Source organism: Hylobates moloch, unplaced genomic scaffold (genome assembly GCF_009828535.3).
Source record: "Hylobates moloch isolate HMO894 unplaced genomic scaffold, HMol_V3 SCAFFOLD_5, whole genome shotgun sequence".
Classification (NCBI taxonomy): domain Eukaryota; kingdom Metazoa; phylum Chordata; class Mammalia; order Primates; family Hylobatidae; genus Hylobates; species Hylobates moloch.
This window is the reverse complement of record NW_026652280.1, coordinates 99201623-99213402: the sequence shown is the minus strand read 5'-3', so window position 1 is coordinate 99213402 and position 11780 is coordinate 99201623. Positions and strand designations below refer to the sequence as shown.

The window sequence follows — 11780 nt, the reverse complement described above, 5'->3', positions numbered from 1 at the left end:
CAAAAAAAAAAAAAAAAAAAAAAGAAAGAAAGAAAGAACCAAAAGGGCACTGAAATTATATATGGCAGCATGTTAGGGCAACATTGATTAAAAAAAAAAGAATGTTATATTTTTATCTATTTTTTTGTGTGTACTTGAATAGGATTCATAAAGCATTTTTAAAAGTGTATAATCCTGGGGCCCAACCCCAGAAATGGATTCAGTAAGTAGCTCAAAGGTGGGGACCAGGATTCTCATGATCAACAAGCTCCCCAGGTGATTCTGATGCAGGTGATCCATGGACCATACTTGAGACATGCTGTATCAGGGCTGGCGTCTGACCTCAGGCCTGCCACGTGACCTTTGAACCCCTGGTACAAGAAGTTTGTCAGGATGTCAAGTTCCTTGGATGCTATGCCTCACCCACTTCCACAAGGACCTCTGCTTATCTTTTGTCCATGCCAAATTGGACCATCCCCAGATATGTACTGTTGAGAACTGCCTTCAAGCCAAGGCCCACCCCTCAGGGGACTGGGGAAAGAAAGAAGAGCAGACCCAGGTTTGCCTGGGGTGGGGGTAGGGAATCTCAAGCCCAGACAGCCCAACCCACTACCCTGGCCCTTGATCCCACCTGTTCCCGGGCAGCACTGAACATGGGCTCCTGGATGTCCGTGTACATGCGGCGGAGGGCATTATACCCTCCAGGGATGCTCTCAAGGTTGCTCAGGGCCCGGTCCTGGTTCCGCATCATCTCTTGCATCATGGCTGGATTCCGAGCAAGCTCCATTGTCTGATCAAGAGAGAGAGATAAAATGGGCCCCGGAATCAGGGGAGCATCAACCTAGGAAAAAGGTGGGCCTTGAGGAAGGGGGTCTGTATCAGGATCAGGACCAGGGCCCAGGAACTGCCCCACAGTGACAGGGAGTAGAGTAAACTGGACTTCCTTCCTCTACTGTAATCTTGGTTCCAAGCCTGCCTCCCTGTGGGTATTTTGGTTGGCTTTTTCTAGTGGAGGACAATGATCCCAGCTGAAGTGAGGGCAGCAGCTTCCCTCCCTTAGGCTCAGAGTGTCCAAAGAAGTGTCAGGGTGCACAAGGAAACTGAGTCAGAAGAGACACAGAAAGAAAGGGGAGGAGGCAGAAGAGAAAATTAACATCTACTGAGCACCTACTGTATATGGGCACAGGGCCAAGTAGCTTACGGAATTCAAGTCATGTAATCTCCACAATAACCATCTCAGGTGTTTATTTCTGTCCCTATTTTGCAGATGAGCAAATAGGCTCAGAGATGTTAATTGACTTGCTGCCCTGGGACACACAGTCACTGAGTGGTGAAGACAGTGTTCAAAGCCAGGTTGGTTGGTCTGTCCAAGACCATACTGTGATTCCTGGTAAATGACTGCAAGTTGGGGAAGGAAAGGATTCAAGCTGGAATAAAGCTATTGACACCCTGTAATTTCCACGCCCAAGTCTTTGGCCTGCCTGAACCTTGAGAAACACTGAAGATGGGGGCTTTCTTCTATGGAGCCAATGGCACAATCTCAACAAGGGGTGGCTATGTCAACGCCAGGGGAGTTCATCACAGAAAAATAAGTGTAACTACTTGTTCCCATTCAACTTGGAATACCTTCCCTCTCCTTCCCAAATGTGCTCCACACTTGCCTTTTCTAAGACTCCTTTATAACTGATACTCCCAGCTTCCCAGAACTCTGATCTCTTGTCCTGTAATTCATTCATTCAATAAATATTTACTGCATGACTACCACGCACCAGGCACTGTTCTACACAGTGAACAAAACACTCACAAGTACTTGACCTTACATAAATTATCTTCTGGTGAGTCCAGCACTGGTGTCCACAGCCCTGCTGGGAAGATCGGCTACCTTGGTCCTCTGGTGGAGCGGACCATGAGCTGGAACTCCCAAAGAGCAACATCGCAACAGTCTCCCCTGGTTCTCCATTCCCAACTGGGCCCTGCCCAGCCACAGTGCTCCCCAAACAACCTACTATCTTTCACTCCCAGGCCTTTATATTTGCTGTCCCTCGGCCCTGAATGCTCTTCTCTTTCTTTCCCCCGGTTCGTCTTCCTCTCCCCCGGTTCGTCTTCCTCTCCCCCTGGTTCGTCTTCCTCCTTTGGGTCTCAGCTTGGTGACATTTCTTGAGGCCTCCTCTAAGCCTCAGGGTAGGGTCAGGAGCTCTTCTCTATGCTCCTAGAGGATCCTGTGATTATCCTTATGATAGCAATGACCACATTATATTCTAATTGCCGGTTTACTTGTCCCACTTCCCTTTGACACCTGGAATTCCTGAAAAGCTAGGCCTGTCTTTTCATCCCTGTACCTCCAGTGTTCAAAACTGCTGAATACATGAATGAACAAATCAATGTAGGACAAGGTAGGAAAGGCTGGGCAGGGCATGGCTGGGCACCAGTGTCCTCCAGCTCTCCAGCCCTCTCATACTCACCTGCCTCATGAGTTCAGGGTTGTTGAGCATGTGGCTGATCTCGGGGTTCCGCTCCATCAGTTGCTGCATCTGGGGGTTGGCCATAATCATGTGACGCATCAGGTCAGGGTTAGACATCATATCCTGGACCAGGGGGTTCTCCATGATCTGCGACAGCATCTCAGGATTGGACATCAGCTGCCTCTGCATCTGCTGCTGCAGCTCCATGAAGTTGGCAGAGCCCAGGCCCAGGCTGCCTAGCCCCAGGATGCCCCCAAAGCCAGCTGTGGGAAGGGGTCAGGGTCACAGTCTGTCACAAGAGCCCTGTCCTCACTTAGCCAGAGCCACTGAATTCAGATCTCCAGGACACGCCCCAAATGCTTCTCACATGTCCCTCTTCCAGTCATTCCCACAGCCTGGCCCTGATCCACTCCTGGCAAAAAAATGTGAGCCTACTAGACTGAGGCCTCTCTGAAGGCTGAGGCTGTGCCAAACATAGAACTGGGCAGAGAGAAGGCAACCAGCAATGGTCTGTTGAATGAGTGGCCCATCTGGCTACTGCTGGAGCCAACTTTTCCCCAGACTCACAGGGTCTTCCATTCCCTTTACCTAGGGTTCCCCACATCCCCAACCCCATTTCTCCCCTCACTCCTAACCCTTAGCCATGGTCCCCACCTCTGAGAACTGCTCAGACTAGTTTCTTCCCCAGCTTGAATCAACTATCAATGTCTGGAACTCTATGTCATGGGGTCCCCTATCCCCATCAAACCAGGAGCAGGAACTCCTGTTTCTCCCTCCTCTTGGCTTTCCCCAACTCCCCAACCCCAAACAAGATTGTGCTCTCCTCTCTGAGGGCTTACAGAGTATGGATGCAGTAGCACTGGGGGATCCCTCCCCAGCCCCTGGAGAAGGCCCCCCACCACTGCTCCTCCGGCTTCCACTGCCAGCATCCGAAGAGGCACTGCCAGAGGTGGAGGGCTGGGCAGGGGTGGCGGGTGAAGCAGGCGTGGTGGAGGGTGCTGAGGCAGGGTCAGGTGTGGAGGGGGAAGAAGCAGTGGCAGCAGCTGGATCTTGAGCCCTGAGGACAGAGAAAGGAGAATCCTGTTGGAGTGAGCACTAGAAGAGGGAAGGTACCGCGAAAATCTCTGTACTTGCTATGGGACTACTATTTTAACCCAAGCCCCCTCCTGAGCAGTCCTGAGGCTGGAGTTGGTTGATGGCGGGAGGGCAGTCAGTAAACCAGCAGAGGGAGAAAGGAGCTAGTATTATCTGTCTTCAGGGCATTCTGGGAGTGGTAAATCAGGTTCCCTTCCCCTAGAGATGAGATCATATTCATCCAGGAGCTATCTGCCTAGGCCTCAGCTTAGGCCCTCTGGGTACAGTTGAGCAATGAGTGAGAAAGTATCAGATGGGGAGGCCCAATCAGAAGCTGGATCTGCTCTGCTCCTGAACTTACTTCTGAGGGGTCTTGATGACCAGATGGACAGTGAGCCCGTCCTTGATTCCGTGCTGATTCAGTGTGTCCCCATCCTTGAGGATCTTGCCTGCGAAGATCAGGACCAGCTGATCCTGCTGAGCCTTAAACCTCCGGGAGATTTCCTCTTTGAACTGTGATCAAGAGGCAGAGGTCACTGTGGAGGCTGCCTGGACTCCCCCTACCAGGGACCCTGACTCTTCTTCAACAGCTTCTGCACTCTCTTGCTCTCATCTCTAGTCATGGGAAGTCCTTTCTGTAGTCTCGACGCCATTCCTCCAGCTGCAATAAGCATCTCCTTTCTTAACAAAGGAGATGAACCAGTGAGAGGCTCTTCTCTCAGCTCCATCCCAGAGTCTCCCACCCTAGAAAGCCCTTGCTGCTATCTGCCTCCCAGCTTCAGTCCCTCCACCTAGTTCTCTGTGAGGCAGGGCAGCCTTCTCCCATCCCAACTCCTTCAACAGCTTTGGACCTTCAGCCTTCTGAGACCCAATTTTCTCTCCTCTCTATTCCCAGTATTCTCTTAACAACTACAACAAATAGATGCCAGTTACTGAGCACTACCTATTCACCAGTTAAAGATATAGTATATTATTATTTTCATTTTATTTTATTATTATTTTTATCTTGAGACGGAGTCTCGCTCTGTAGCCCAGGCTGGTGTGCAGAGGTGCAATCTTGGCTCACTGCAACCTCCATCTTCCGGGTTCAAGTGATTCTCCTACTTCAGCCTCCTGAGTGTCTGGGACTACAGGCACGCACCACCATGCCTGGCTAATTGTATTTTTAGTAGAGGCGGGGGTTTCATCATGTTGGCCAGGCTGGTCTTGAACTCGTGACCTCAGGTGATCCACCAGACTCAGACTCCCAAAGTGCTGGGATTACAGGTGTGAGCCACCACGCCCAGCCTTATCTCCATTTTAAAGATGAGAAAACTGAGGATCAGCGAGGTAAGGTAACTTGCCCCAGGCAGACCAGAACTCAGGTCTTGACACCAAAGTCCAGGCTCTTAACTAAACACACTGCCTCTCAATGAGAGCCGTTTTCAAATTCAGCTTTGTAGGGAACAGTACAGTATTTAAATTCTGAAATTTAGTAATTCTATGTGGTTAGGGAGGGAGCAAGGATGGAGTTAGACTTCCCAAATTCTACCAGCCCCTCCAAAACACAACACAAAACAAAATACAACACACACTTTAAGTAAAAACAGTGCACTTGTTAAGCAGAGGCAGCTTCCAGATCCCTCTCTTCCAACCAGATGGCCTATCTTAAGCCCCGCCTATGTGAAATTATGGAGCGGCCACAGGGGGTGGCGAACACAGGCAACAGTCCGTCATTCAACGAGATTTTATTGAGCACCTACTGCACACCGTGTAAATCTCAGAAGAGCTGAGAACCAAATGTAACCACGTCGATTTGAAAGAGTGGGAAGGATCTGGGCACAGGGAAATCCTCCCCCGACAGCCCCGTCGCTCAGAGAACACTGGGCGTTCTCTGAGGCACAGAGTAGGCGCCGGCGCTCTCCGCCTGCCCCCGGCCCGTTCTCTCAGTTAGCACCTAGCCCGGGCCCCCACTCCGGCACACTCCCTTCAAACCCAGGGTCCTTCCCCCTTCCCGGTGCAAGGTGTCCCCTCCTCACTCTCCACCACGCCCCCAGGCCACAAGGCAAAACCCGCCCCCCAACACGCGCCACGCTCCCCCAGATCTCCCCTCGCAGGGCGTCCCCTACCCGCCTCTCCTTCCCTTCAGCTCCTCGGAGTCCCAGCTGGCCCCCGCCCTCCTCTCTGGGGCCCTCCGGGACGCCAGACCGTCAGAGAGGCCCCCCATCTCTTCGTAGACCCCTCCTCCGCGCTCCCCCCGCCCCCCGCCTGCTGTACTACCTCCTTGACCGAGGCTCGATCGCAGATCACAATTTCCTCCTTGTCCTTGGGGGTCTTGACGGTGACCCGAATGGGGGGCCTCGTCTCGGCCCCGCTCGGCTCCGCCATGCCGCCGCCGCCACCCGGCCGCCCGCCAGCCCGCCCGGCTCCTCCTCCTCCCCGCCCGCCCGGCCGGCCCGGCTCGGCTTCTGCGCCTCCAACACTCCCCTCTCTCCACCTCTCCCCTCCCCTTCCCTCCCCTCCCCTCCCCTCCTCTCCCCTCCCCTCTCCTCTCCTCTCCTCCCCTCCCCGAGGCTTCACCGCCCCCTCCGGACCAGCCGCAGCCACAGCGCCCCGGGCGGACCGGGGGGGCCACTGCAGCGGGGTCCGCCCAGGGCCAAGCCCCAGGTCCGGAGCCCGGCCACGGTCTAGCCAGGCGGGGGCCCCTGGGGGGCCTCTGGGCGTGGGAATGGGCGTGCCCTTCATTGCGGGGGCGATGGCGGACTCCCCCGGGAGACCGCGACCCAACGCTGCCCGCCCGAGCCGTGTTGCGGTCCCCTCCAGCCCAAAACCTCCCCACCCCCTCCGCGGCTAACTCGGCTCCGGGACAAAGGACTTTCTGTGTCGCCGCTTTATCTCCGTTCCCTGTGATAACTTGGTCTTTCTTGGAAGCCCAAGTCCCTTCCAGGCCAGGGGACTTTCCCGACTTGGAGGTTGGGTTTTCCCACCAAGCACGTCCACTTAGGATCTCAGCTCTGGGATTGACCCTATAGCCCCGAGGATCGCGGCCTGAATGGTCTGTTAAGAACGGTTCCAGGGAGCTGGGTTTTGGCTGCGTGGCCTTTCTGAGCCTTGGTTTCCTCAAGATAATAATAATAGTACCTCTCGTCTCATCGCACAGAATTGTGCATAACGGAGAAAACTGTTTTGAAAGTAACCAAAGGCGTGCCTGACAAATATGAGGATGTAGTATAATTACTGAATCGTGGACTGCCAAGCGGACACGTTGATTCCTTTCTCCCCGAAGGGGTTAAATGTCCTTCCAGAGCTACTGCTGTCCTTTCACTCCCGCTCTTTTCCGCCCCCCAACAACCGCGTGGTCGGCCTGGAAAGGCGAACTATAGTTCCCAGGGTGCCTCGCGAGGCTACAAGGAACTACGATTCCCAGAGTCCCCCGCGGTGGGGCGGGGTTGAGTCGGAACCATAATAGCCAGGCGAGGAAACTACAACTCCCAGGGCGTCCCGGAGCAGGCCAACGGGACTACGGGAAGCAGCGGGTAGCGGCCCGCGGGAGGCACCTCGGAGATCTGGGTGCAAAAGCCCAGGGTTAGGAGCCGTAGGCATGCTGCGCCCCAAGGCTTTGACCCAGGTGCTAAGCCAAGCCAACACTGGAGGCGTCCAGAGCACCCTGTGAGTGCGGACCACGGACCCGAGCGGCGAGCGCTGCAGTGGGGAGGCGCGCGGCTCTCTGAGGGAGGGGTGGGGAAGGATCATCAGGAAGGGAGGAGGCGGCAGAGGGGGCAGCGGCTGGGGGTACCAGCTGGGAGGTCCCCTCTCGAAAAGGGAAGCCGGTGTGCTGGGTGCTTAGGGCACGTTCCGGGACACACTCAGGCCAGAGCCTTGCTGGATGTGCCCTTGGTGGGACTTGGGATGGAAACCCAGACGTTTTACTCCCCGCTCTGAGCACAGCGTTATCCCTCCCCGCCCCTCACCAGGCTGCTGAATAACGAGGGATCACTGCTGGCCTACTCTGGTTACGGGGACACTGACGCCCGGGTCACCGCTGCCATAGCCAGTAACATCTGGGCCGCCTACGACCGGAACGGGAACCAAGCGTTTAATGAAGACAATCTCAAATTCATCCTCATGGACTGCATGGTATGGAGAGGGGAGCCAGACTTCCCCTGTCCCCCAAGGGGATCCCAAGGGGGCGACCTGGACCCCATCCTGGATGGTTGGAGGGGCAGGGACAGGATCTCCAGAAGATTACTAAGAGTTGGTCTGCAGCAGCATTTGTAATAGGCAGGACCCTATTCATCAAGTGGTGGTGAGGAAGGATCCCTGGACCTGAGAGGTCTGACTTGGGTTCTGGTCTCAGCCATCCACTTGTCAGTTGTGGAACCTTGGGTAAGTCGCTTAACCTCTGTCAGCTTCCTTACCTCATGTTTAAGGAGAAGACAATTTCCCTCTCCCCGCTCCCCTCATGGGTTGTTGTGAAAGTCAAATGAAATAATGGGTATAAACATTAGAATGACTTGCAAACACAAAGTGTTGTCATCCCAGTTTCACCGACTCAGAGAACCATGGCAGTCTCCAGACCCTAGTCCAACCTCTTAAGCTTTCAAAGAAAGGAAAATGAAGTCCAGAAAGGGGAAGTCTCCATTAGATTGTGAACTTCTTAGTATCTGTTCGGTCTACAAGTATTTAGGTCGTTGCAGTATTCTCAGGACTAGGGAAAAAATAGCAAACAGAAAGACAAAACCCCCAGCCCTAATAAATCTTACACAGTGATACGATCACAACTCACTGCAGCCTCGACCTCCCTGGGCTCAGGTGATCCTCCTGCCCCAGCCTCCTGAGTAGCCGGGACTACAGACATGCACCACCACACCTTGCTAATTTTTGCATTTTTTGCAGACTGGGTTTTGCCATGTTGCCCAGGCTGGTCTCAAACTCCTGGCTCAAGAGATCCACCCAAAGTGCTGGGATTACAGGCGCGAGTCACTGTGCCCGACCACATTTTTTAAAATAAATAAAATATGTAGTATATATTAGGTATTGAAAATGCAATGGAGAGAAGGCAGGGAAGTGAAAGAGTATGAGTTTGTTGGGCGTATGTGTCAGGGACAGTCTCACTGAAAAGGTGACATTTGATCAAAGATCTGAAGAAAGGTGGGGGACAAGCCATGTGGCTATCTGAGGGAAGAATATTTTGGACAGAACAGCAAGTACCAAGGCCCTAAGGCAGAATTATGCCTGCTCAAGGATCAACAGGGTTGGTTGGTATGGCTGGAGTTGCGTGAGAATGGAGGAGGGTAGTAGGAGATGAGGTCAGAGAGGCAGGGAGTGCAGTGCTTGGTTCCTGGCATACAATAAATACCTAGTAAAAGTTTACTGAACTTACTTTTGTTTTTTTCAAATTGGCCAGAGGGTGAACTCTCCAGGAAGGATCTTCATTGTAACTCAACTGCCTACTCTCCCCTACCCCCTGCACAACCAATGCCATTTTTAGTTCAACTATGACTCCTACTGGATGCCTAGAGCTGGTGCTATAGGGCAATAGCTTTCAAACATTTTGACCGCAACCCAGCCATAAGAAATACAATTTAAGGGGCTGGGCCCCGGGTGGCTCTCGCCTGTAATCCCAGCACTTCGGGAAGCCGAGGTGGGCGGATCACGAGGTCAGGTGTTCAAGACCAGCTTGGCCAACGTGGTGAAACCCCATCTCTACTAAAAATACAAAAATTAGCCGGGCATGGTGGTACGTGCCTGTAATCCCAGCCACTCAGGAGGCTGAGGCAGGAGAATCACTTGAACCCAGGAGGCGGAGGTTGTAGTGAGCCGAGATCACGCCACTGCACTCCAGCCTGGGCAACAGAGCAAGACTCCATCTCAAAAAAAAAAAAAGAAATACATTTTAAGGCTGAGCACAGTGCTGCACTCCTGTAATTCCAACACTTTGGGAGGTTGAGGCTGGAGGATTATCTGAGGCCAAAGTTCAAGACCAGCTTTGGTGACCTAACAAGACCTCATCTCAGGCCGGGCGCGGTGGCTCACGCCTGTAATCCCAGCACTTTGGGAGGCCGAGGCGGGCGGATCACGAGGTCAGGAGATCGAGACCATCCTGGCTAACACAGTGAAACCCCGTCTCTACTAAAAATACAAAAAATTAGCCGGGCGAGATGGCGGGCGCCTGTAGTCCCAGCTACTCGGGAGGCTGAGGCAGGAGAATGGCGTGAACCCCGGGGGGCGGAGCCTGTAGTGAGCCGAGATTGCGCCACTGCACTCCAGCCTGGGCGACAGCGAGACTCTGCCTCAAAAAAAAAAAAAAAAAAAAAAAAAAAAAAAAAAGACCTCATCTCTACAAAAAAAATTTTAATAAATAAATAAATAGGAAAAAATTTTTTAAGAAAGACATTTTAAGTCAGAGCTCAACACGCACATAGACCCACTAAAACAAAAGTCATGAAACAATACTTTTCCTACTACATGTAATATACTTCATTTTTTCTTTTTTGTTTTTTAATGCTGATCAACCTTCTTAATTTATCTCCTAACCGTGGGGTCAAATCTGCAATTTGAAAAACATTACCATGGGAAAAGAGGAGAAATATCAGTTGGGTTACCGCTCCCATGCCCCTCTCAGTGTCTGTGGGGTGAGCTCATAGTAATAACATCACTCATTTGGACAACTGTTGGCAGATCTGAAATTTCATGGTATTAGCACCCTCACCAACTAGGATAAGGTAGGGATTACAGAAAGAAAAACTGAATTTCTGAGAGACTAAGTTTCCCAGAATAACATGGTTAGTAGGTGGCTGTGCTGAGGCTGGAACCTGGGCTCAGAACCCCATGTTCAGGGCTGTGGCCAAAAGCTTTTCCGCTGAACCTCCTGCTGTGCCCAGGGCAGGGGAGGAAGATATAGTCTCTCTGGGGCCAGAGAAGCCTTTGGGGAAGGAGGGTGCTAAGGATGCCAAGCAGAACATCACATCCCATCATATCACCCCCACCAGGAAGGCCGTGTAGCCATCACCCGAGTGGCCAACCTTCTGCTGTGTATGTATGCCAAGGAGACCGTGGGCTTTGGAATGCTCAAGGCCAAGGTGTGTATGTGCCCATCCCTCCATAGCCCTGGGCCCAGCCTTCGTGCTTCTGCACTGTGTTCACTCCCACCAGGACCCTGTTTCTAGAGTCCTCATGTCTACTCAGTCCATTTCTGGTGTGGGCCAGCTCCCAAGAGCAGGTGGGGGTTGGGGGCTGGTTGCTCCCTGTGGCACTGGGAGCAGACGTGGATTTAGGGTCCCTAGTGCCAGGCCATGTGCGAGACTGATTCCTGTTCTCCCTCTGCAGGCCCAGGCTTTGGTGCAGTACCTGGAGGAGCCCCTCACCCAAGTGGCGGCATCTTAATGGCATTGGTGGAAGCTGGGGTCAGAAAAGAGAAATGACCATTTGGAGGGGCGGGGCCTCCTAGAAGAACCTTCTTACACAATAGGGGGAGGGTGGGACTTTGTTTTTTCCAAGAATAAACTTCAACTCCTGTCATGTGTCTTGGCTACTTTCTTGGATGGGAGGAATCGGAGAAGATAGGAAGAAGCAGGCATCGCTTCTAGGATTCCTCATGTTCTGCAAGGATGGACTTCTACCCACCCCTTCACCATGACCTCCGGCGAACAATGGTTCTTGGCAGTTAGGCCAAATAGTCCTTGTCCTCACCAACGGCATTACCTCACCTAGACCCTGCCGCTCAGAACAGAGTCTTACCCACCTCATAGGCAAAACCGTGGGAGTGAGCTCAGAGGTGCAAGGGTCTGGTAGGGGTTGTGTTGCACAGAGAATATAAAGGCCCTGAGAGGTTAGTGTCTCCTATCATTTCAGGTTTGGTGGGGTGCGTGCCTTTTTTTTTTTTTTTTTTTTTTTTTGAGAGGTTCTCCCTCTTGCCCAGGCTGTAATGCAGTGACACAGTCTCAGCTCACTGCAGGTTCAAGTGATTCTACCTCAGCCTCCCGAGTTGCCTGGACTATAAGCACACACCATCATGCCTGGCTAATTTTTGGGTTTTTGTTTTTTGTGTTTTTTAGGGTTTGTTTTTCGTTGTTGTTGTTGTTGTTCTTGGTAGAGATGAGGTCTCAATATGTTGCTCAGGCTGTTCTCCAACTTCTGGGCTCAAGCCATCCTCCTGCCTCCCAAAGTGCTTGGATTATAGATATGAACCACTTCGACTGGCCAGTGAGTGCCTTTTCTATTCTTGGGGTTGGGAGGGTGCCCCTAACAGCCTAGAACAAGCTATCCCTTTCCTCTTCTTCCAGG

The 11780-nt window shown here is 52.6% G+C and overlaps 2 protein-coding genes across 5 annotated transcripts in view; one reads left to right on the top strand and one right to left on the bottom strand.

The window, feature by feature from the left end:
- UBQLN4 (ubiquilin 4) overlaps nucleotides 1-6716 on the bottom strand; it is a 22339-nt gene extending 15623 nt beyond the window's left edge. For 2 of the 3 annotated variants that reach the window (XM_032154210.2, XM_032154211.2), the window contains exons 1-5: nucleotides 5775-6003; nucleotides 3877-4028; nucleotides 3281-3498; nucleotides 2442-2704; nucleotides 611-769 (exon numbers count right to left, since the gene is read on the bottom strand). In XM_032154210.2, the coding sequence (XP_032010101.1) occupies nucleotides 611-769; nucleotides 2442-2704; nucleotides 3281-3498; nucleotides 3877-4028; nucleotides 5775-5882 (900 nt within the window). In that variant the 5' untranslated portion in view covers nucleotides 5883-6003. Of the gene's footprint in view, nucleotides 1-610; nucleotides 770-2441; nucleotides 2705-3280; nucleotides 3499-3876; nucleotides 4029-5774; nucleotides 6004-6635 lie in introns of those variants that run through there. The other variant, XM_058439178.1, reaches the window with a different exon arrangement.
- A 243-nt stretch (nucleotides 6717-6959) lies between these two features.
- On the top strand, nucleotides 6960-11019 carry LAMTOR2 (late endosomal/lysosomal adaptor, MAPK and MTOR activator 2). 2 transcript variants are annotated; one of them, XM_032154208.2, is made up of 4 exons: nucleotides 6961-7163; nucleotides 7469-7631; nucleotides 10487-10576; nucleotides 10824-11019. In XM_032154208.2, exons 1-4 carry the CDS (start codon nucleotides 7096-7098, stop codon nucleotides 10878-10880), a joined length of 378 nt encoding a protein of 125 aa, XP_032010099.1. In that variant the 5' UTR covers nucleotides 6961-7095; the 3' UTR covers nucleotides 10881-11019. The 2 variants fall into 2 exon arrangements, with proteins under 2 accessions (XP_032010100.1, XP_032010099.1); XM_032154209.2 differs by lacking the exon at nucleotides 10487-10576 and having other exon boundaries at nucleotides 6960-7163.
- Nucleotides 11020-11780: the final 761 nt, after the last annotated feature.

Excerpts from the sequence above, each read along its gene's own strand:
- LAMTOR2 (XM_032154208.2), top strand. The coding sequence starts at position 7,096 with ATGCTGCGCCCCAAGGCTTTGACCCAGGTGCTAAGCCAAGCCAACACT. Across the intron at positions 7,164-7,468 it reads GGAGGCGTCCAGAGCACCCT|GCTGCTGAATAACGAGGGAT; the intron begins GTGAGTGCGGAC and ends GCCCCTCACCAG. Across the intron at positions 10,577-10,823 it reads TTGGAATGCTCAAGGCCAAG|GCCCAGGCTTTGGTGCAGTA; the intron begins GTGTGTATGTGC and ends CTCCCTCTGCAG.